The 23,569-nt window shown below is 36.6% G+C and overlaps 1 protein-coding gene across 1 annotated transcript in view; it reads right to left on the bottom strand.

The window, feature by feature from the left end:
- Positions 1 to 21,333, bottom strand: part of LOC140230941 (protein FAM219A-like) — a 115,707-nt gene extending 94,374 nt beyond the window's left edge. The window contains exons 1-3 of the mRNA XM_072311082.1: positions 21,277 to 21,333; positions 18,649 to 18,757; positions 17,972 to 18,007 (exon numbers count right to left, since the gene is read on the bottom strand). Coding sequence (XP_072167183.1) covers positions 17,972 to 18,007; positions 18,649 to 18,757; positions 21,277 to 21,333 — 202 coding nt within the window. The remainder of the gene's footprint in view (positions 1 to 17,971; positions 18,008 to 18,648; positions 18,758 to 21,276) is intronic.
- Positions 21,334 to 23,569: the final 2,236 nt, after the last annotated feature.

Here is a 23,569-nt window from a genome sequence, read left to right as displayed (position 1 = left end):
CGTGCAGATATTTCAGATGAGCAATTGTTGCAGGAGCAAATGTCATGGAGCTGTGAATTTGAGCTATAGAATTCAACCAGACAACAAGATACAGCTTTCCTTACTATATCAAACTGTGCGGAGTAGAACCATTCTCCTCATACAGTATGCCACGTTGTATCAAAGAATACAGCATTCACAGGGGCGGTGAATTACACTCAAGCTCTGAAAGAGTTCTACCAAACAACATACGGTCCTCCCATCTACATCGCATTGAATAGACAAAAAGCGTTTATGATATGTCAGGCATGGGTGTCAGGGACAGAAAGGACTGGGCATTCTGATGATATCTACAACTCTACAACAAAAGATTGCATCAGTACGAGTACAGGTGTGACAGGTGTATTCACAATGAAACATCTATTGAAGATAGAGGAGGGTATAGAAAAGTCAAAATCACGATCTTGGGTGTCTTTCTCCATATCTCATGACTCGAGAGTCTTGTGTACTTCAGATCAGTCTCCATGCATCCAATATTCAATCATTCCAAAACCTCAACTCTGACCAAACAGAAACTGGTGATTCAAACTGAAATCAAGCAGGGTGGTGATCCACACCTAATATGTACAGTAGTTATCCTACATTACAGCACAAGTCTAGGTTTTTAGTCCTGAACAGACTGTAGACACGCTCCATTAGTCACATCTTTCTGGTCAAACTTCATGACATGCTTAATTACACTGAATATCAGCACAATGTTTTTCCATGGTTTCTTATTGACACATTCTTTTGCAAGGACATGAAGAAACATGAAGAATTTGAATGCAAACAACAATAAACATCATTTTCAAAGTTAGGTCATCATCAAAACAGAAAAAAAAAATCTTCTATTTTAATAAATATGATACTGCTCTCATTACGTAACATTAACAAAGAATATATTTGAAGATATCATTAAGATTATTGTAAATATTCTATTTTTTTCACTTTACAGTAGCTTTATTCTCATATATCTCAATTGATACAAACTCGAATTTATTTCTGCATCTGAACTCATGTCATATATTTCTCTGTCCAGGGAGACTACTGTGGAATTGCTAAAAGTACAATGTATGGTGTAGATACAGAAGAGACGGTCTCTCTTTACTGTTCCAACTCACTATGTTACAATCACACCGTTATTGGGTGGCAAATATTGTTGATCATCACTAAATATGTGACTCACGTCGCCATGGAGATATGGATAGCTGGTGAGCATGGTTATCAACTGCCCCCATGCACACGATACTCACGAGCTGCTATCCATACAGGCAGCCGACATACATGTACATGTACGTGAAAGGCTTTATAGCTTCAGACGGGTCCCTTTCTGTCCGCAAACGTGAGTAAAAAATCTACAGCCATGAGGATGTAAATATTGTATGACAATTCAGATGATCTACATGCGTACTTTTAAATAATGCACATTCTTTCGTTGAACAGATTTTTGAATTTCAGCCTTGAAGTAATACATACACTGTATAAGTCATGTCTTCATGAAGTATATTCCTACTAGTTTAAATGATAAGCTCCTCACAACACAATTTTTGGCAAGCCAATGTATCATCACTTCTCTCTGTAAGTACTGACAATTTAATGATGTAATGATGATGATGATGACAATAATAATAGCAATGATAATGATGATGATAATAATAATGATAATGATGACGATGATAATAATAATAATAATAATAATAATAATAATAATAATAATAATAATAATAATAATAATAATAATAATAATAATAATAATGACAATAATAATATTTATAATAATAATATTAATATGATAAATAACAATAATAGGGGTATTCATAATGCCCCTTACCACTCTGTCTGAGTGCTCAAAGGACACACAAAATTCCCCACACAGCATAATACTGATGGAAAATCTTTTCATGCCCTTTACAGATTGTAAAAACCTAAAAGCAGTCAAATATCTTTTTTTTTAAACCAGGAAAAAAGAAAAGAAACCCAGAGCGAACTGACATGAAATGAGAATGAACTTGCACTATGGACAGTCGTGTGACACGCTGACCTCAATTTCGATAAACCCATTACTCATAATTCATACACGAAATCTATCTGAATAACAGCATCTCTAAACACACTCTCTTTTAACATGGAATGATGTTGCACATACAGTAGTTACACTGACTTGATAGAAAGGTACATTAATGTACATGCAAATGGCATAAGTGATAAAGCAATTCTAGTGTTCTGTGTGGAAATTCGGAGAATCCTGATTCATGTTCATGAAATGCACACCTGAAGATCTTTTCACGGATGTACTTACGTGATTTGATGGCATACTGCCTTACTTCTCCCTCCATAACTCCAGGAATAATACTCTCAAGATATCAAATCTCGACACAACTTTCTAATTTTCTACACACAAATTTGGTACAGATATAAGAAAGACTTTTAGCTAGTCCCACCTATGGAGTAAACAGTCTGCAAACACTGTGCAAGACAAAGAGGCAGAGAGATGTATCATATTGTGAATGTGTAAAGCCCGAGCTCGACGCGTTAGCGGCTTCCTGCTGCACAAATTAACGTGACTCAAGAACTTGTGGGGTGAGCGAGTCTGAAAGTGAGTAAGTACATCAACGGTCTAACAAGATGACTGGTTTGTCTATATTTGCGTCGTCTGAAATTTCATGTGTTGTGAAGGTTCCGAGATTTGATTAATTACATCTGCCTGGGCTAGCTAGGTAATGACTTTTTTTCTCTCCTTTTAACTTCTCTTTGCCCCTTCCACTTCTCTCTCTCTCTCTCTCTTTCTCTCTCTTTCTCTTTCACATTAGCCACAGTCACACCAGCAAAAGTTTGTGAAGTTTAAGAACATAAAATTTAAGATCTCGAAGTTTTGCCAGTGTGATCAAAAACTTCCCGAAAACTTCTTGCAAAACTTCCCCCTAACCTACAGAAATTTGAATCCTCGCCACTGAAACTTCGCGAAGTTTGTCACATGACCAGTCCATCACCTGTTTGCAGCATCAATCAATGATGTGCGGGTGGTGCCTCATTAGGATGTACATGTGTGCACTGTTATGTCACAATCACCAGCTGTCCCACTGCGAGCACTTTCTTCTTTGTTGTGCATGTGCACCAGTGACCCTAACTTCGAAAACTGAAACATCTAGAATTTTGGCTGCCAGTGTGGATGGACGAGCAAACTTTGCGAAGACTTCTCAAAGACTACTCCTTCTCAGGGTTAAACTTTGTGATATTTTGCCAGTGTGACGGTGGCTTGTGTGTTTATTTTGGAGAGCAAAGCCTTGAGAGACTGTGAAACATAATTCGTATCACAGAAAATATTGGGTAAATCATATGTATCCAAACCCAGCCAAAATAAAACATACCAGCTGTCATTTCTATCCATCAACATGACATCCTGCAAACAATTTCAAAAGAGGATTTGGTAATGTGACTATGACGTCTTTTGCTGAGAACATCTCATTCATTAGATGGATGAAATATCCCCCACTTCATAATATGTAAAAGAAAGGCCAAAAATAGTATGTTTTCTCTACGTCTGCTAACATATACATCGCAGTCAGCACACATTGTGCAGGAATATATTCTAGGCAGAGGAAGTCAACATTTAATTAAAATTACGATCAGGATTTTAATCTTGTCAAGTGCAAAATGAATGATATTACATTTACAATGTACATGACAAAAGCACTTTTACAGTTGAAAAGAAACATGGCAATGGAGGGGGCTCACAAGTTGTTTTTTTTTTCTTTTTCATACCAAATGTTACTTTCTCAGTTGGTCTACTAAAATTCACAAAAATATTTTCCTCTTCACATTTTAGTTTAGGAATGTATTGATCATACAGTACTATCCAACTCGGTGCTCATTCTTGAATTGCATGTTGTACCTCCTGATCTCCACAAGTTCACAACATTCAATGTTAAGAGGTATTTGTGACAATATGTCCCAACATCAAAAGTTGTGAAAATTCAAAAACTGCACATGAGATAATGGATCAAATTCATCTATTCTAATTTCTTTGACAGTACGTAGTATAGAACACTTGCAAATAGATATGCTTCTTATATGAGAATATGATTTCATCTTACAGATCGCGATCCATATCTCGAGATGTTTTGCAAGCATTCACACGGACAGAAATAGCGGGACAACGATTGTGAATGTTTAATGAAACTTGTAATGTTCTGTTTGTTTTCATTCTGTTTATGAAAGTCATCTTTAGGAATGGCTCGCCATTTTACTGTAAATATTGGCAGTATCTCAAAACCTCAACATCTTGCAGATTGGAAGTTTGTGGCACGGGTTTGAAGGTGCACATGTTGGCACGTCGACAGGTATCCTAGCAACAAATCATGCAGGCAGTTTGTTGGCAATTGGTAATTATCTCTGCCGATCGCATAATTTGTCATGGTCTCTCTTTCTCCTTCTCTGTATGCCTAGTTGAAAAGCCAAGGTGGAATGTATTTATACCCCAGGTCTAACCATGGCCGTGTACGTATATTACAATGCTCCAAAGGTGTGACAACACCATGCATGCTTGCACTGTAAATTTCGCCAGTGTCTACAAAGTATTGCATATATGAGCACATGGGCTCCTAAAATCGAAATTTACAAGGGGATAAAGGAGTATGCCGATGGATGACTGTACCTTTATTTGGTATTTGACCAGCACTTCCATAAAGAAAAGAAAAACTCTCTTCCACAGCCAGCACACAAAACATGATGGCCCTTCGACAAAATCACTTTGAGATCAGGGATTTCAGTAAATCAAAGAAATTGGAACCCTTATTTTGTAAGATACGCAAATTTTGTTACTGTCCTGCAAATCTGCACAGATTTGAATTCAATTGATTCACATGATTGCTACTGATGTGAATCAACTAATTAATGTGTCTGTGTATGTCTGCTATTCCAAATTGAAAGGAATGTGTTTAAAACTGTCACATTTTGATGAGCTGCAGTTGCAAACCTTTGCTGCTTTGTAACAAGGATACTGTAAAAGTGGAAATTTTCGCGGTGTTGAAATTTTCGCACATTTCGCGCAACCAGAAACTAGCGCGAAAATAAAAACACGCTAATATTTTTGCTTGCCATACGTTCCTGTGCTTGATGTCTTGATTCCGCGGAATTAAAAACACGCGAAACTCTTCTGACCCGGCCTAGCGCGAAAAATTAGTCGCGCGAAAATATCCACTTTTACAGTAGTATTGATACACTGTGTTCAATCTCTCACTTTCCAGCCGTAAAAAAGACCCCGTATAAACAAGCAAATCATAAATTTAGTGATGTGATAAAGAAGCGTACGGAGTAAGAGGAGTTTTACCACTGGAAGAACATAGCGTCTTGAACATTCCCCGCTCTCTACTCCTCTTGTGCATAGAAATTTGAGTCCGGATGTTTTCTCACATTCTGTGCGAGCAATTTGATCCGTCGACAAACAAGAAGCCGAACGCTGCGGTCCAACACTGCCCACCCAGCTTCGGAATGCACCAATCCCAAGCAAACATGATTACTGAGAGCCTTGTCACTGATGCTTTCTCGATGGGAACATCATATCATTTCTAGAAAACAAAAGACAACTATACAATTCATCTTTCAAAGTGCCAAAATCACCTCTCAGCATAACACAATCACCAACCATCTGTTTTTCACTATAATACATGAACATATTTTCTTCTTTAGGACAATAAAATGCTTCGAGCATAAAGTTTCCCCCGAGTATTCCTACAGGCGATAGATTTTATGGTCCAGAATGTCATTGGCATTTTTAATATGTTTGTAGCCAGACTTTTTATAAATGCATTCATGTTCTCACTCCTTCTTTCCCTCTTTTTTTTTCCTTTTCTTGTTTTTGTCTATAAACTCGATGGTATAAGAGTGCGGGGGCAAAGCTGGATAGAAATGTTTGCCGAGTCTCGCGTTAGACCCCGGTAATGGCAGATGTAATTGAATGCTCAGAGGGAGGTGGAGCAGACGATGTATCGCCGGCACACGCACCTCGCCCCGGCACCCGGCACCCAGCGGGCGGCGTGGTGACCGCGTCACAGAGGGGAATGACGTCAACCACCAGAATGTGATATGATCACAGTTCTGTGGGAAGGTGGGCGGATGCTGCCATCTCTCTGTAGATGCATCTCTATCTCTTTAATGGTATCTCCATCGAGGACGAGGTAAACAATCTCCACTTTTTACCACTTTCATAGTTATCATTGATGCATGTTTACAAACAGTTGCAAAGTATTGAAAGCACAACAGAGCAAAAAACAAAACAAAACAAAACAAAGAAACAATAAGAATGAAATATGACCGCACCACCTGAACATATGAAAATAATTCAAGAAGGGTTTCATCCTCAAAACTCTACTCATACAAGCATGTGTAATCATGAGGAAAATGCTGATGCATTCATATAGCATACCCTCCCCTTTATCTTCTTGCCATAATAGTAAGCAACACAGCACCCTGCCTGGCTAGACAGGATATCCAACCATGTTATTAACAACATGCACAAAAAGATGTCTCAGTATTTATATTTGTTATCACGATTTACATGTGATGTTTTATGAAAACTGTGAAATATACAGAGCAAAGATTGATTTTTACTGACTAATAACTAAGTCACCATTTGAGAAAGCTTAGAATATACTGAAGTTGAATTTTAACAACTTTTATAAGAAAATGACAAAAATGTGAAATACAGTTGTACCTGTCAAACAACAAGCACACTCATAATTGCCAATGTCAATTGCCAATATTCATGTACTATGGGTGTAACTTTTTTTCTCCAAAGATTTCTCCAAAGATATCCTGGTGCGTAAAGTGAGCTTGTTTCACAGTGTCATTATGCAGCCACTAAAAACAAATTCCAATGAAATGACTAGTTTCTTTGACACAGATGAAGCGTACATACACGTATACCAGAAACCCAGCAGAATAAAGTCATCCCCCTTGAAAAGAAGAGGTTTTTGTTTTTCTGATCATCGTCAGAACTTCCATTAAAAGCCTGCAATAAAAATTCCTATTGCTGTTACTACTTGCATTAGTTTCATCTTCTCCTGATCAATTTACTCGATAGCTTGTATTTTGTGCATGTGTGCATATACAGTATCGTAAATGAAATTAATACCATTACATCTGTCAAATACAGTATACTCTTTTCCCTCAGTCTGCTTGCTCATTAAGAGATTATTTTATTACAAAATGGCAGTCATTTGAAATTGCAAGTCCACTCTAAACCCATTGATACCTTCCATTAATGCGTTTCACAATTACCATCTGACTACAACCATTTTAATCACTTTGGTCCCTGTGCATTCCCACCCTTCTCCCATTAAATATTTGTAGAAAATGCTACGAAAGAAGATCTCCAGAGTAGTCTGAAGAATCGTGGGTGGAATTTCTCTTTATGTGTTAAAAGTGTGTGTGTGTGTGGGGGGGGGGGGAACCTGTCTTGAAAACAAAGTAGGTTATTTTTAATAGACACAAAGGACAAACTTTCAGTCATCACTGGATTAGGAGATGGCTACACTTCACGATGTCATTTTGGACAACAAGGAAATATTTAAAAATCCACAAAATTTCATTTATTTCATTCTCTTATTTCCTCATCTTGTTGCTGACGTATGTGAAGGGTAATGTTATTTTTATGCTAGAAAAGTGAAAATATGTTGAATTTTCTTTATTGTATTTTCTATATCATTTTCCATAAATGATGTCACAAAATGTAGTTAGTCTTCCGATCCAGTGACGGGGGCACCGAAACTTTAAAATTCATCACTTTTGAATGAATAGTCAAATTTAACTCAAACTTTCACTGATGTGTTCTACTATCCGATTCCATACTGAATTCTGACATCCTCATAGACTTAATACACAGGCCACCAGGTTCCCATATGGAATGGGCTTTATTGCTGCATGTACTCGATGCACGTATGTGGTTTCATTTCCCATTAACCCTATGGCCCAAATTCACAAAGGTGGTACAATTGAAACCATGGTTTAAACCATGGACAAAGACCATAGTTTTTTATGGGGCACCAAGCGTCGCATGGCCTATTTCGTTACGAAATCAGTTATTTCGTCAACGAAATGACCATTTTGTTAATGAAATTATCACTTCGTTACGAAATGTTACATTTTGTAATGAAATGAACATTTGACGAAATGAATGATTTCTATATATTTGTCCCTCGGATAGGACATAAAATGGAGGTCCCGTGTATGAGAGAGCAACAACTCATGCACGTAAAAGATCCCGCTTCATTCATTCATCGCAAAGAGCAGGGTGTTAACCAGGTGAAGTGGTCCCACCTCACATCCAACTGGACCCCATGGAAGACCAGCTTAACGTAGCTGAATATGGGCTATCCAGCCATCTTGTCAGATGGAAAATGAACAAACAAACAAACAAAATATAACGAAATAGGCCATGCGACACTTGGCGCCCCATAATAAACTAAGTGTACCACCTTCGTGAATTCTGGCCTTAGTATGCCAACTATTTCCTGTCTATGGATCAGGGCGTAAAATATGTGCACATTTGACTCACTGGTGCAGAATGGGTAAAGCAAATCATTCAAGACAAGTAAGCTCATGATAGATACTCACTTTGTGATAACGTCAAAAATAGGTATGAAACTGACAGATTGAAACTATGAACGAAATACTAGCCTTTGCATTTTCAGTCGATGGATAAATATTTCAGAGCAATTCTTCATACTTCATACTGTAGTCAATTATTGTAATAAGGATTCTGATTGATATTGATAGGATGATCTGATTTCAAAGAAGATCAGTATAAAACAAATGCACCTCAATATTATGATTATCATCACATCATTATCATTCCTCTCCTTTTTTTTTTCACCCCTTGTCCTGTTTCTTAATATTATCAACATTATCATAGAGGTCATAGGTTCGAATCCTGCTCGAGCATGTACGTCCATGATTTTTTATCATGGCTACTACTAAAACACTGATCAATTCAGTGCTTAGTTACGTCGATGTAGGGCAAATTGTCAATCAGTTGCAATGAAAACATCTTGACGGAAGAATTTCATGAATTTGAATGATCACCATCATTGTTCTGGTGATCACTACTAGTACATTGTACTTCAGCATCACTTCCATTACTACCAATGTTGGTAGTGGCTTCTCTTTAATCATGATTAAAGTGATTATAATGAATAAATATGAACAATGTAATCTGCAATCTCAGCTTTGTTTAGTTTGAATTTGCCATCAACAAATTTCTGCAACATGTACTGGGCCAGCTACTTGTGTTAGCAAAGAATTCAAATGTTCTATTATATGTGAAGCAGCTGCTTGAGTTTGAACATAAAAGACCATGGAGCTCTGTACAATGTATACACTACAAGGCAGTGCCGCTATTGCCCCTTATGTGTAGAAAAACAGCTATCAGTTTCATAAGGCTGATAACAAGCCTATTGGAATCCACCCTCGCATCCATATTGCTTTTCCTGTCTTGCTATTCAACAAAATTATGAGATATTAAACCGATAGCACATATTACTGGGGACGGTGTCTGCGTAATCAGCACTCAGTGAGTAAAACATATGCTGATGAACATGGAGATGAATTGATCACTCAGTGTTGCCATAGCAACATATGGTTATACCAAAATGAATCATCTGCTCTGCTGCCGCACAATACCAGATGCAGAGGCAAATAAGGAGTCGACGCGTTTTCACAGTTGTCAACGTTCCCGACCTCCTTTGATTGTGAAGGGTCATTTCACACAAGAAAGATAATATCACACATAGTTCACTTAGACTAGACATTAGCTCTTGAAAGCAGACACATTTTTTTTTTTTTTTTTTTAACCGACAGGTGATATACCATTCCACATTCACTTCAACTCCACCTTGCCTTCTCGTCACTCTTAAATCTGGAGAATATTCACACTAAAGATAACCTAAGAAAAGCTGTACAGCACCATTTTCAACGAGAGATTATTACAAAAGCTCGACTGACAACCAGAAAATCTTGAGGAGTGCACAGCAGTTTACAATTGGATTTTTTTTTTTTTTTTGCTTCAGACATACATTTGTGCCAACCAGCTTGTTATACAATGCATATTTTCAAATATAGCCAAAGGAGATGTACTATATTGTCATATCATGGAAATGATAATCCATGAGGTGCACTGATACAAATATTATTTACATAACTTCAATTTAATAGTAATATATTAGTAATATGTAATTAGTATGAATGACAACTGCCACATTTCTATGACAAATTTGCTCTCAGCCAATCAGATGCAAGAATTTCAGTAGCTTGTCACATCTATGACAACTTGTCACTGATGACAAGTTTTATGAAACGGGCCCCTGGTCATCATAATCTGAAATACCCATATTATCACACCTTGTCATACAATTTTATTGTACAAATTTTTCTCTTAAAAAACAGCAAATGATGATAAACTCATAAAGCTTGTTATATAACACACATCTTCTTCATTATTTTTATGCAGTTGGGGGGGGGGGGTTGATAAGAATGATAATGATACCCTTTATACAATATTAGTGATGCCTGAAACTTTGCATTTGAATGCTACTGTAACATGATATCAAACGCAAGTCCCAACAGGTGCATTTTATATCACATGCAGACTTTCAGGGCTCCATTTAGTCACAAAGTTACCAACAATGAAAGCCCTGAACTCTGTTTCATCAGCAGTGAGATAGGATCTAAGTTTCCTTAACAGACAGATACTGTACCATGATCACTCCTGGAGAGCTACAGTACTTCGCCTACTATTGTGACATCCATGATTCAAAATCAAGTACATATGTACAATGTACATGTAGGTACAACTTGTACTGGGTATTCATAGCTGGAGTCAGTTGATGCTTCTAATGCAAATATGCTTTTAGGTGACTTTGTGGACTAGAAATGGTAGAACTTTGGCCTTGGCATTTTAAGTCTTCCAGTCCGCGATCGTAAAGCTGCTAAAACGTTAAAAAATCCTCAGAAATATCAGAGCAAACACCATATCTACCCTAATGCTACTCCCCCACCCCCTCAAAAAATACTGATACCATTCTTAATCAGGTTTCAGAAATAGAGAAGTGTGAAGTGCAATGGCATGTGAATCAATGCGTAGCAGTTACAGTATCAGATGAAATTGCTGGAAATGTCAAATGTATTTCATGCACTACTGCCGCCTACATGAAATCTCCACTGACTGTACATGTAGATAACAAGAGAACTTAAACAATGTGGCTACAGGTTGCAATTACTGCAGAGGCAGAACCTGTGACTAACACTCTTTTCTATCGCACAAGGTTGGAAGATCACACACATTGACAGCACTATGTATGTTCTGCTGATTACAATCCAATTATGTGCCATTAAATTTTGGTTAATATTTTAGTGAAAACAAAACAACCTATAAAGCAAACGAATAACCTTCATATGTTTTTTTTTTCTTTACTCAGTTCTTTAAATGAAATACAGCAAATTGTGCCTTTTATTTCTGTCACTGCTAAAGATACCACCAGATATTGTATAGCAAAACAGTATGTTAACAGAGCAGTTTTAATATAAAAATCATATTTCCAATTTGTTATTATATGTTTCGTTTGGATTTTGACATTTTGGAATTTGGCAGACAGCATAGAAACATCACTAGTAGAATTAATTTCATTTGAAACATATGCTAAGTAAAACACACTGCACTTCTGAACTTTACAAGTCAGTCCATCACAATAAATGTGAGAAGTCATTACATGTACACTGATATCATTACAAATGTACAGGGAAACCCTGTTATAACAAGGTAGCTGATATTGCCCATTTTACCCCATTATAACCCATACCTTGTTGTAAACTATATAAACTACAGACTAGCTATAACTTTTATACACTAATGAAAAATCAGGTCCGCCAAATTTGTCTCGTTAAAAGTGGTACCCTGGTATAAGTGAGCATGTCACAAAGGAGTTTCTCTGTACAAATAGTGGCTGCCATGCTACCAAGCATTATCACCTACATAATTCATATGTAGGCTGCCTACACTGTTTTATATGCTCTGATACACTATGGGATTTGGGTGTCATACAGTATGTGAACCATGCTTTTAACAAATCCTGTGTACCACCTACAGTATTACATGTATATCTTGCAGTGTTTTCCCTTCTCATGCAAATTTTATGAGTTGTCTGATGTACAGTGTACATGAGAGTAATTTGTGAAATTAATAACTTGCCAAAATATTGCCTTACGAACATGTAACACAAATGCACTGCACAATTATCCTCTTCAAGCAGAAAAAAAAAATCTTAAGTTTTCTTTTGAAAAGAGATAAACCTTATTTCTCAATATCTCACTGTGATTCTTGGTCATGAATTCATACACTTGCAAAATTGACTCACAAGTCCAGATTCAAGAAATATCATGCTTGCAAAATATAGTGACACAACATTTGCTCCTGCTCCAGAGTTATTTTCTCAAAGAACTGCGGGTTAGGGTTAGGGCCATGATAGGGTGTTAAAGGTTTATAGTTTGATGTGAGTATATGGATTAGGGTTACAGAGACTCCAACCCCAAGCACCTTCTGATCTGGAGATTCTCCCGCCCGAAACCCCTAGCAAACGGGAGACTCCAAAGTTGATGTGTGCGAAGCGCGAAGTTCCTAGGGTTCTAGATGTTCTCTGGTGCTATCTAAGGCTTATTTTTTCAACATACGATAGCAATAAGTAAGAAATCCTTTCCACCGGGAGACACAGAGGCAGGGCGGGAGAGATCAAATCTCAAGCGGGAGAACGGGAGATTTCGCAAAAATGGGCTTTCGGCGGGAGATCTCCCGTCGAAAACGGGAGAGTTGGAGTCTCTGGGGTTAGGGTTATGTATTGTTTGTGGGTAGAATTTACGTTTGGCTTAGAGTGCAGATATTGCATGAGAGCAATTGTTGCAGTCTGAGCAAATGTCATGGAACTGCAAAATATATGCCATGCACATGCATTATGCACAAACATTGGCTGAAGCAACAGTGACCTCCCAAGCAAGTCACTACATGACCGCAAGAAGAGTATGCCTTAAACTTCTGAATTCTAGAACACTGGCTAAAGTTTGGAAATAGGAATACTGTAAAACAAGATATTTTCGCGGCATGAAATTTTCGCGAATTGGAGCCGACGGCCTTTTTTGTGGCACGAAAGTTTCGCAAGTTGCCTCTGACACTTAATGCTTAATATATAGTGTGGAAAAGAACTTTCGCACACATTTTAATTTCTCGAATCTTGGCTCTCGCAAAATTGGCAAAATTAAAATGCATGCGAACATTCCTTGTTTTAAAGTAAAAGGTTTCCTCTACATAATAATTTTCATTGTCACATGCTTTTTGACAATTTGATGAGTGCATTATCATAGGATTTACGGATAATATTTGATTCCACATGTACGAAGTTTTCCTGTTAATGTGCATTTACATTAAACCGTAACAGATTTCAGAGATCCAAGTATGTATTACCTGAGTGCATTTCTATCCATTTTTTAGCACAAAGCGAAAAACCAACATGAAACAAACTCATGCACACATATATTTTTAAAGCTTAAAGGGTTTTTACAACTGGTAATCTTATTGCACTACCTTCTATACTGTGTATGCCGAATATTTCACGAGGTTTTTTATTTTCGCAAATTTCACGAGTCGCACGCTCTTTGCGAAGTTCAAAACATGTGAAAATATCGACTCTGATCCCGACATGAACGTGGCGTGCACACATACATTTCTCCATTCAGTGTTGAGCTCCACAATCGTGAATCTAACCACTCGCGAAACTGTCGGGAAGTCCCGATTTGCAAAACTTAGACTCGCTACATATATGGCGTACCATATAGTACATTATGTAGCTCATGTCATCTGAGTGAAGAGTCTCTGATCAAATGACTTTCAAACAACACATTGTCTCTGGTCCTCCTTTATCTTTCTCAGTGTAAGCTATGCTCTAATTAAAATCCATCTTATCAAGATGAATGGAAAAATGACCCATGCAAGAATTGAAATACTGTAAGTAAATGGAGACAGCTGCAAATATCAGTTCAAGAATTTGATGTATGAATACTGTACGGTCTTTTCATCAGGAGAGATACAGTGTATATTTGCTAGCTAAAAAGCAATGATGAAAATATTTCCAATATCTACAGCTTTATTCCATCTTCACTCTTAATTCTGGAGAGTGCAACAGACAGCTTGCAAATATTTGTGGATTTCAAGCCAAAGACGGCTGCCATGGAAGATGCAGTGCTGACATATCGTGGCAGCGCCAGCCAAGTTCCATCAACTTTGAAACTTACTGCTTCCCTCTCATTTCTTCTGATCATGCAGAATTGCTGCCCTATCAGCTGGCCTTGTGCCAGACTGACTTAATATTCATACTGCAAGCACCCTACATACAAGTGTATTCCCTTGGAAAGTCTCCAGACAGCATATTGCACTTTCAATATTAATTACAAACCATATTACTAACATTCCCTGATGGGCGTATACTATTTAAAATTTCCGTTCCAAAGAAATTCACAATTTCCCTATTCAGGTAAATATGTCATTACAAAATGGAATGCACTGAGCATGAGATAGCTCAGTCGAGTGAGCACTTTTTCTTCATTTTTTTTCTTTTCAGGCAGAACCACAATGTACCCCTGTTCTACTGAGTGGTATAAGCGCACTGCCTTTGCTTGCACTCATTGATATTCATCATATTTTGAAATCTTTACATCCGCTGTATGATTTCAAGACAAAAAGAAAATAGAAAAAAAAAGACAAAAGCAACAATGCTTTATTGTATGCAAAGAATTGATCATTTTTAAGAACTCTGTCCAGACAAGATGGGTTAAATGGGAAAAGAAGGGTACAATGAATGTATTGCACTATAATTACTTTTCTCAGCCTAAGAATATGCATTTCTGTTTCAATCTTCTGCACACCTCCAGTAATACTACTTACAGTACAAATATGCCCAAACAGCTGATGCTTAGCTAGTATCAAAATATAAACTCTGACTGCTTGACATATGGTATTTCCTATCAGATTCAATTTTTATCACATCCAGTTTCGGTATCAATACAAAGGGATGTTAAAGTCACAAATTAAACATTCCTACAGATACAGATTGCTTTATCCAATCCTCTCCTTCATGTTTAAAAATACACATCTTTACTGGGTATGTGATAACAGGTAAGACTTTGAACCTTTTTTTTTTTTAATGCCAAAGCATGGCTGCCCATTCATAAGCTGAAAATCCATGAAAATAATATGGGTCATGTGCAAACATATTGTATGTACAGCTCCAATGACATGTTTATTTTGATTGTTTGTTTTCTATGCTTTCAAACACTATTTTCTAATGTGATATCAGATTACAACCTCTCTATTTTTAAAGCATCTCAGCTGTCTTGATGAGTACAATGCACGGTATTTCTACTAGGTATTATTACATCCACTCTTTAATAGTGTAATGGCATTGTAATACACAAAGTAGGCATGCTTACCATGTAACTTGCTTAAATTGTAAACTTTGCATTGTTTCGAAATAGATGACATCTACATTAGAAAAGTTCTTATATTATTGTTAGGTGATGAATGATACTGTTAATGACAGTGGCAATGAGTTATACAGATGGTTAATCACAACTGTTAACAATCATATTAGAAATCATAATAATGATAATGAAAAAGGTACAATTTCAGAAGCATGCTAACAAGAAGGAATTCAATAATGTTTATTTTTCAATCAACTAAATTATCTCACAAGTTACACAAGTTGCATGAACTTAGTGTCAACTTTGTACGTATTAAAATGAGGGAAATCTACCCCAAAACAATGCAGAGTTAGAACTGAGGAAAATCTGACAATTCCTTTAAAAGTTACAAATTTTCCAAGTTTTTAGTACATCAATTTGCTAACATTGCCAAATTAGAGGGCTACAACAGTATGTGTACAATCTGCGTATATGTGATGTAACAATAACACAGAAAAGAATTATGTACATTGTGAATCTTTTTCACATAAAAAGTACATTTGTACACACTCCCTCCATTTATGACTGACATATTTGAAGGGTAAATTGCCACAAATATTATTGTCCGAAAACACATGGAATTCTAGTTATCTAAATGTTTTCTTTATATTGGGCCATGTGATGAGTTTTCAAGAAGCAGGCACATGCATTTAAAATGAGTATTTCAAATGTATTCTAGCGGTGAACATGCAGTCATTTTTGAAAGGATTAGTTGTAAATTATTAACAAACAAAAAACAGATGTAAACATGATAATCACACATACTGACTGGATCCTCAATACAATCCAATATAACCAATTAGTAAAAACAGTGATCACCCTATATCAAACAGGACCACCGTTGTATGATGTATGGGGAGCACATGTTCCAGAGTGGATGACACCTAGAGGTTTAAATAGTATACACCACTGTCTTCTTCATTCTGTAATTCCTTCTGCAGAAAGCCCAAGAAATGTAGTTATAACTGTCAATTGATTTCTTATCTGTTTGGTTGAATGTTTGTTATGTATGTAGGTCGGTGTGTGGGGGAGGGAGGGGCAGGTCTTGTCTGGAAGTGACAAATAGCACCTTCCAAGAAATGTCAAATACCTCTCATGATACTATTTATTCTAATCACGTTGACCTAATTACGACACTGAAATAGATGTTGTACCATTCTACAAAGGTCTAGAAATAGATGCAGTGATGGATTATGAGTGTAAACCTACCCTTATCACATTACTCCCTCACTGCTGAAAGATTTGGTATTCCTATTAATTAACTACATTATATAAATAGTACATGATCTGAAATGCTCCCTGTACCACTAGAATATATGCATGACCAGAAAGGCATAATAGGCCAAGGTGTAGTTTTATTTCACGGGGGCCACAGGCCGAAGTGAAACAGAATTGCATGAGGGCTAATTGCACTGTATGCATTTGGAGTCAAAACTGATATGTTTTCAGATGGCATGCTTCATATGAAAGACTCGCCACCAGGTGGATTGAAGCTTTGCGAATGAAAGCTGTTGTCAAGGAGACACTAACACATTATTGAACGTTTCGCCAAATTTCCTTTCTTGAAACTTATTTGAAAAAAAAAAATATCAATAGACATTGCACCACTTGCATGAATCTATCTAAGAGATACTATGGTATAGAATTGAAGTCTTTTGAAAGTGGTAGGTACAGTACAACATGTATGGGTGCTAAATTATGGATTTGATAAAAAGAAAAAGGGATGGAAAGTTATATGATGATGATATCATCAAGATATCTAACATGCAATGATGATTTACAATAATTGATATCGAATCAGTATTTCATTAAGTACAAGCTGCTTGTGTAGAATTATAAAACTGTAAAAATTTCATTTGTATCTTTTCTCAATGATTTTGATAGCGCTTTCTTTTACTAACTATATATTTTGCTCATTTGACCTGACTTTAATGATGAAAGGCCAGCTCGTGTGGAGTTTCTCTTTAAATATTGCATGACTCCAGCAAAAAAAAAAAAATTAACATTTCTACAAGTAACCTTTCAGAAAGATAATGCACAGAAATACCTTATGTATCATCAAAGGGAATATTGTGTATCATTTCTGTTATAACAGCTACAACCACCACTATTAAGTGAGAAGTGCATGCAGTTTACCTTCCTTCATGACAAGAAAAGGATAATCCCAATCTATACCAAACTACACTTGTATTTCTGGTATGATAAGGGTATTAGATAAATGATACATAGTAAGTATGCAGATATAAAAATACAAATCCCAAAATGATAAAAATAACTGAATCCAGAACATGCATTTGTGATAACTAAATTTCAGGAAAAAAAAAGTTTTTGATAGACCATCCTTAATAACAAGTCAGTTTGAATATGTGCGCAAAGGGGAAGAAAAAAAGACACTTACGTGACTCAAGTACCTGCTCCCTATAAGATGACTTTGCTTTTAAAAAGAAATAAACATGTCAAAAACCATTTTGGAAATCATATAAACTTGTGGGACAACAGATATAAACTTAGGAAAACTAGACATGGTCAGAAAAAAAAAAACAACACACCTGCTTGAAGAAGATACACCCCATCTAATATTGCTCTAATTGTTTAACACTTGAAACATAGATTCTGAATTGTAAGTCAAGAATACTGGATTTCCACAGACTATTGCCGTAAATCTCAGTGTCCCAATATCACATAAATTTACATTTGAATTTAGGGTATGTGTCTAATTCTAATGAACTTTTATTTCAAACCATGCATTGAAGGAACTTATAATCAAACTTTTTGTTTGTTTGTTTGTTTTTAAGTTGCTAGTATACAATATGTACCATCACTGACTGACTGATTTACTCTATCGTGTGCTGGAAAATCAATTACATGTACTGTACATGCAGCTTCCATCTATTTTATATCTGCTTTTATTTTCAAAACACCTCTACACCGTATCTGTAACATGCCATCACAAATACAGTTCAATGTACACTATGGAACTCTACATCTATGTACACAATCCAATGACTGACATTTCACACTGGCATGCGACGACATGGCTGACATAAATCTAGAGAGGAGCCTCTCCATGCTTACCTAGTTTCACTTGTAATGATGATGGCTTTCTAAGGTTCTTTATGGAATGTCTACTTGAAGGTGAGCCAGTAATATCCGAATGGGTGGTCATTCTCTCTGTCTCCAACATCTGTTGAAACAAGAAACAGAAAACTGATTCTGCAAAGCTCTGAATCTCAGGTCCTAGCTAGTCAAATAATATTTTAAAAAGTACTGGTATTGATACACACAAAACAAAATGGCATCTAAAAATGGCATACAACACTAACAAGTTCAGCAAATGTACTATAAAGCCATGAGAAATATTTTCAATGCATGACCACAGCAATTCCCCAAAAAGATGCATCTAAAAGTCAAAGACATCATGGTTATGGTATTAGCATGTCTCTTGTAGACACTTGATCTGTGTACCCCCACCCAGCCATAATAGACAGATTCTATGATATCAAAATACATTCAGATACATATGTAAAAACACAATTGTTATTACACGTTGTACATAATTCATACAGATCACCTTCCTAAACAAAAAATAATGATAATTATATTTCAACATGTTTAGTAATTCATGCCAATTTTCATTTCTAAAAATGAACAAAAAACTGTAGGCTTTAAAAGGAAATTAATGACTGCCTGCAAATGTAGTTTGTAAGATGACAAATTATGCATACCGATTAAAGTGAAGAGCATTTTGAGGTACATGTAATTTCTCAACAAGTCATTATAGGAAGTCCTCTAGGAAGGGAGGATATAATCACACTCACAACCAAAAAAATTAAGAACAAGCCAGACTTTATCTTTAAGAAAGTTGACCTGCCTCCCCCCCCCCAACAAAAAAAGACATCTGTTACAAGTAATGATGGGTAAGTTCACTTTGAAATAGATTACCCATGTCACAAAAAATAGAGTCCAAGTGTAAATCACTATTTTTTACTTTCAAATTAAAGTAGTAAAGCAAACTGTATGCTTAATATTAGTATTTCTGATGGCCACATTGAGTTTGTGCTATCAAAATACTGTGAAGTCTTTATGTGACCTCAGAGCAAAATCGTACATGTACACAAGATGTAAAATGTAAATGGTAAAGATTATGGATACCGCTGCCAAACTACGACTATCAAAGTGATGTTTGTGAAATCATTTTGATATATTTGTCAGGGCTAATGCACTTTTGTATACAATCAAAATGTGGTTTCTGGATTAGGTTTAGGGTTTAGCCTACTTTTGCAATTTTGTGAGCTTTTTTTAATACGGTTAAGATTAGGGTATTTCATTACAGTATGTGTAGGGCCAAGGGTTTAAAAATATGCACTTCACACGTTTATTTTGTATTGGGCGACGACGTCGGAGGTTGAAGCTGATATCGACCCTTCTAGTAGCCAGACTTGGTTCAAATATTGGTGAGTGATCTGTTATATGTTACTCTACATACAGGTTGAACACAAATTGAACAAACAGGGTTATGCATCTATGCTGTATTTGTTATCGAAAAACATTTTTAAATATATCATTGACATTTTACCTAGTCATTCACAGCACAGGATATACATAATTAAGCTGGAATACATTCTGGTTACAGCTCTACTCCTAGACGGTCTAGAATAGCTGATGGTTGCATAATTTACTGATTTAGAGTAAGGGTACGCCTAAGTTAGAGCCTACGTTGTAATAGCCCGACCAGACACTGTTACGCTATGCGAAAACAGCGTCTGACGAGCGCGGCATGCAGTCTCAAAGTGAGGAACCTCAACACAACCACAAAACTTAGGAAAATGTATACTTTTCTCCTTTAAACAGAATACTTTACTCACGTTAAATGCATGTTTCTATTACAGAAGAATAGTTCGCCACACTGGGTCCATGGAGACCACTTGCGATAAGTCCGTGGAACAAATAAAATGACACTTTCTGGCGCAATTCCATGGTACGTCGACGTACCATGTACAGCGACTGTGCTGTGTTCAAGTGTATAGTTAGGCCTGGCGTGAAAGATTGTGTACCGTGTGGACATGCTGGATATGATGATCAATTTCGGTAAGTTTCATTGCGTACATTTGAATACTGATAGCATCAGATGTAGAGTAAATATTGAAGAGTATACTCGATGAGTTTGAGGTGACAAAAATGATGTTAAGTATCAAAATTCAAAGCTATCGTGATACGATTACGTCGCTCTCCTAGTGGTTGGTGGTCGCGCGCGTACAGCCCTGTCGCGACATACCATGTACAGCGACTGGGCTGTGTATAGTTAACGTTGTAAGTATACAGTGTGTAGGAGGCAGGGTGAGGTTAAACTATCTGACCGCTTTACAGTTTTTACACCGACGAGTCTGTGACTGTTGCAAGTCTGTACATACCAGTACATGTAAGTACTTTAGTACCTATATATACAAATCTCGTTAGCATTAATCATCATAATCCATACCGCTATTATCCACAAAAGAGCATGATATAAATAAATGACATGTTCATGTAACGGGTCAATAAACATATGAAACGCTGCAAATAATTGCTGCGTCGAAACAATACACCGAAAATAATGAATGGGGCCGATGCAAGCGACCCTCCGTTTACATTACCATATGATTCCCAAGTGAACGGATTTTTCGGTGGAAAACTGATATAATCCTTTCAAGAGGAGCACCTTACCCGCGTGTGTTCGTTGACTGAAGTGGCATAGCCGCTGTCCGTCTCGTCATCTTCCATGCTTGCTCCGTGACGTCGAGAGGGGAGGATTTCCGTGGCAAGTAAATGAGATGTTGATCACTTGCTAATGAATGAACGAGATGGATGGACAAAATGCAGCGGCTTGCCAGCTGATCTCGTTTTCAGTTGTACGCCATCTAGTGATCAAAGTATGTACAGTCATTGACAAGTCAATGTTGCAGCGTCTCGCGAAAAAGAGACGACTGTGAAAATTAAAACAAACAAACAAAACAAATCAATGTCACTATAATGTCTGTTAGTATAACAAGTTATCACATGCTTTCTTATAATTCCATTGTTTTTTCCCTATTGTTCTTTTGCCTAAAATGTGTACGTCATTGCAGATGTGCATTTTCAAATTTTTCTTCTCCTGACTGCCTTGAAAATGCCACATATCGGATAATTTGAGCAAAACAAAATACAGCATAAGATTCAGGTAAATCACTTTTATTTTAGCTGTCTTTGAAGAAATGTCAAACAAGACCCTATTTCTTTTAGGGGAATTATATTATTTCTCAAATGGCATTCTAAATATGACTCTGAACTATACACACTGTACCTATATACACCGTCTATGTGAGCGAGGATTTAATCTATAGGAAACGTATTTCATTTTTTTTCTTTTCTACACAGTTTACATCACTGCGAAATCAGGATTCCTAATTTAAAATCCCCAAGAAAGTGTTGAAAGTCTAACTGACATTCAGTATTAATTTGTTTGAGTTTTCTCAAACTTTCTTTTACTGTAGGCAATCGTGACTTTAACAGGTGTATCCGTTCAAACTACCATCACTTTGAAGGGGAAACAGGGAGGAGCCTTTATTTCTATTCATACTTATGCTACATTTCTATCCCTCTTCTTCTCTTTGACCTTTTATTTCATAACTTGTATAAGCTTGTGAAGACGTTTCCCAGTGTTTTGGCATGGCGTTGCTTTGCGCAAGTTTGTCAAATTATTTCAGTGTTGGCGTTTTTTGCGTTGCAGTTTTGATGAATCTCCTTCATAGGGACCTATATTCTATTTTATTTTGTCGTAAGTGGAATTGTGTAGGTCCGTGGTGGAATTAAACTGTGTTGCTTTCAAAACATGGGAAATGAAAGAAGTGAAACAAAGTCTTGGTGAACAAACACTAGGCCTGTGAATCAAACTAACTTATGAAGATGACGGTGATGAGCATTGATAACATACAATAAAGGTATTGATATTGATTACTTATCCTCATCATCATTATTATCATAACTGTTTTTCTTGTTATTATTATTTCTACAAGACTATTGAGTTATCATTATCTTCATTTTAAAGTAATTCAGATGCGATAAATGGTGGAATGTAATTTTCTCAGTTATTATTTATCAGCGATCTCCATTTATTCCTGCACTTTCAAAATGCAGGTGAGAAAAAAAAATGAAGTGGGTCTATTCCCAAATCATGTTTACCTTACCTGAAACAATTTTGTACTTTCTAATATATATAATGCTTATGATAGAATTCCTGAATAACTTTGTGTTGTGTTTTGTTGGAAGAAAAATGAGAATGAAACAAATGAATGAAGAAACGGCAGAAGAGGAGAAGAGGGGGGTCGAGGAGAGATAAGGGAGAAACAGTACTTGAGTGGTAAAGGACGAGGAAAAGAAAGAAAAGGGAGAAGAATGTAGGGCCTGAGGAAAAGAAAAGGGATTATACAGGACTATAGGACCAAAACAAGAAAAATTAAGGAAAAGAAAAAGAGAAGAAAGAGCAAGAGTACAGTAGTAGAAGAAGAAGAAGCTGAGAAGAAGCAACTTTAGGCCCTACATTAGATGAAAAAGAGGGGATCAGAAGAAGTTAAGAAAAAAGAGGAGGAGGAGGAGGAGAAGGAGAAGCATAATACCCACGAACATGATGTCAATATATATAGAGGTATGCTAATATATTACTGACATGAAAGACGAAACGAAAACCATTAAATTGTCATTCCCGCAGATAAAAATAATGTGAGTTACAATTCGGACACAGTTTCAGCGTATGAGGACATAATTACGTGGATGTCACGACCCTGCCCACTAAAAGTTGTCCCAGGTCATTGTCTTGACCATGACTTAAAAGCAAACAAACAAACAAACAAACAAACAAGCTGAAGGACAGTGGTCAACAACTTGCTAGCCGATATCGATACGATTTGCATGCATATGATCGCGAATCAATTGTGGTTGATCTTGTGAGTGAGAGTAGTAGAATTGCGACTGTAGTGTTAGG

The sequence above is a fragment of the Diadema setosum genome, chromosome 7 (genome assembly GCF_964275005.1).
Source record: "Diadema setosum chromosome 7, eeDiaSeto1, whole genome shotgun sequence".
Taxonomy (NCBI): domain Eukaryota; kingdom Metazoa; phylum Echinodermata; class Echinoidea; order Diadematoida; family Diadematidae; genus Diadema; species Diadema setosum.
Note: the sequence above shows the minus strand (reverse complement) of the source record. Positions and strands in the feature narration are given on the sequence as shown.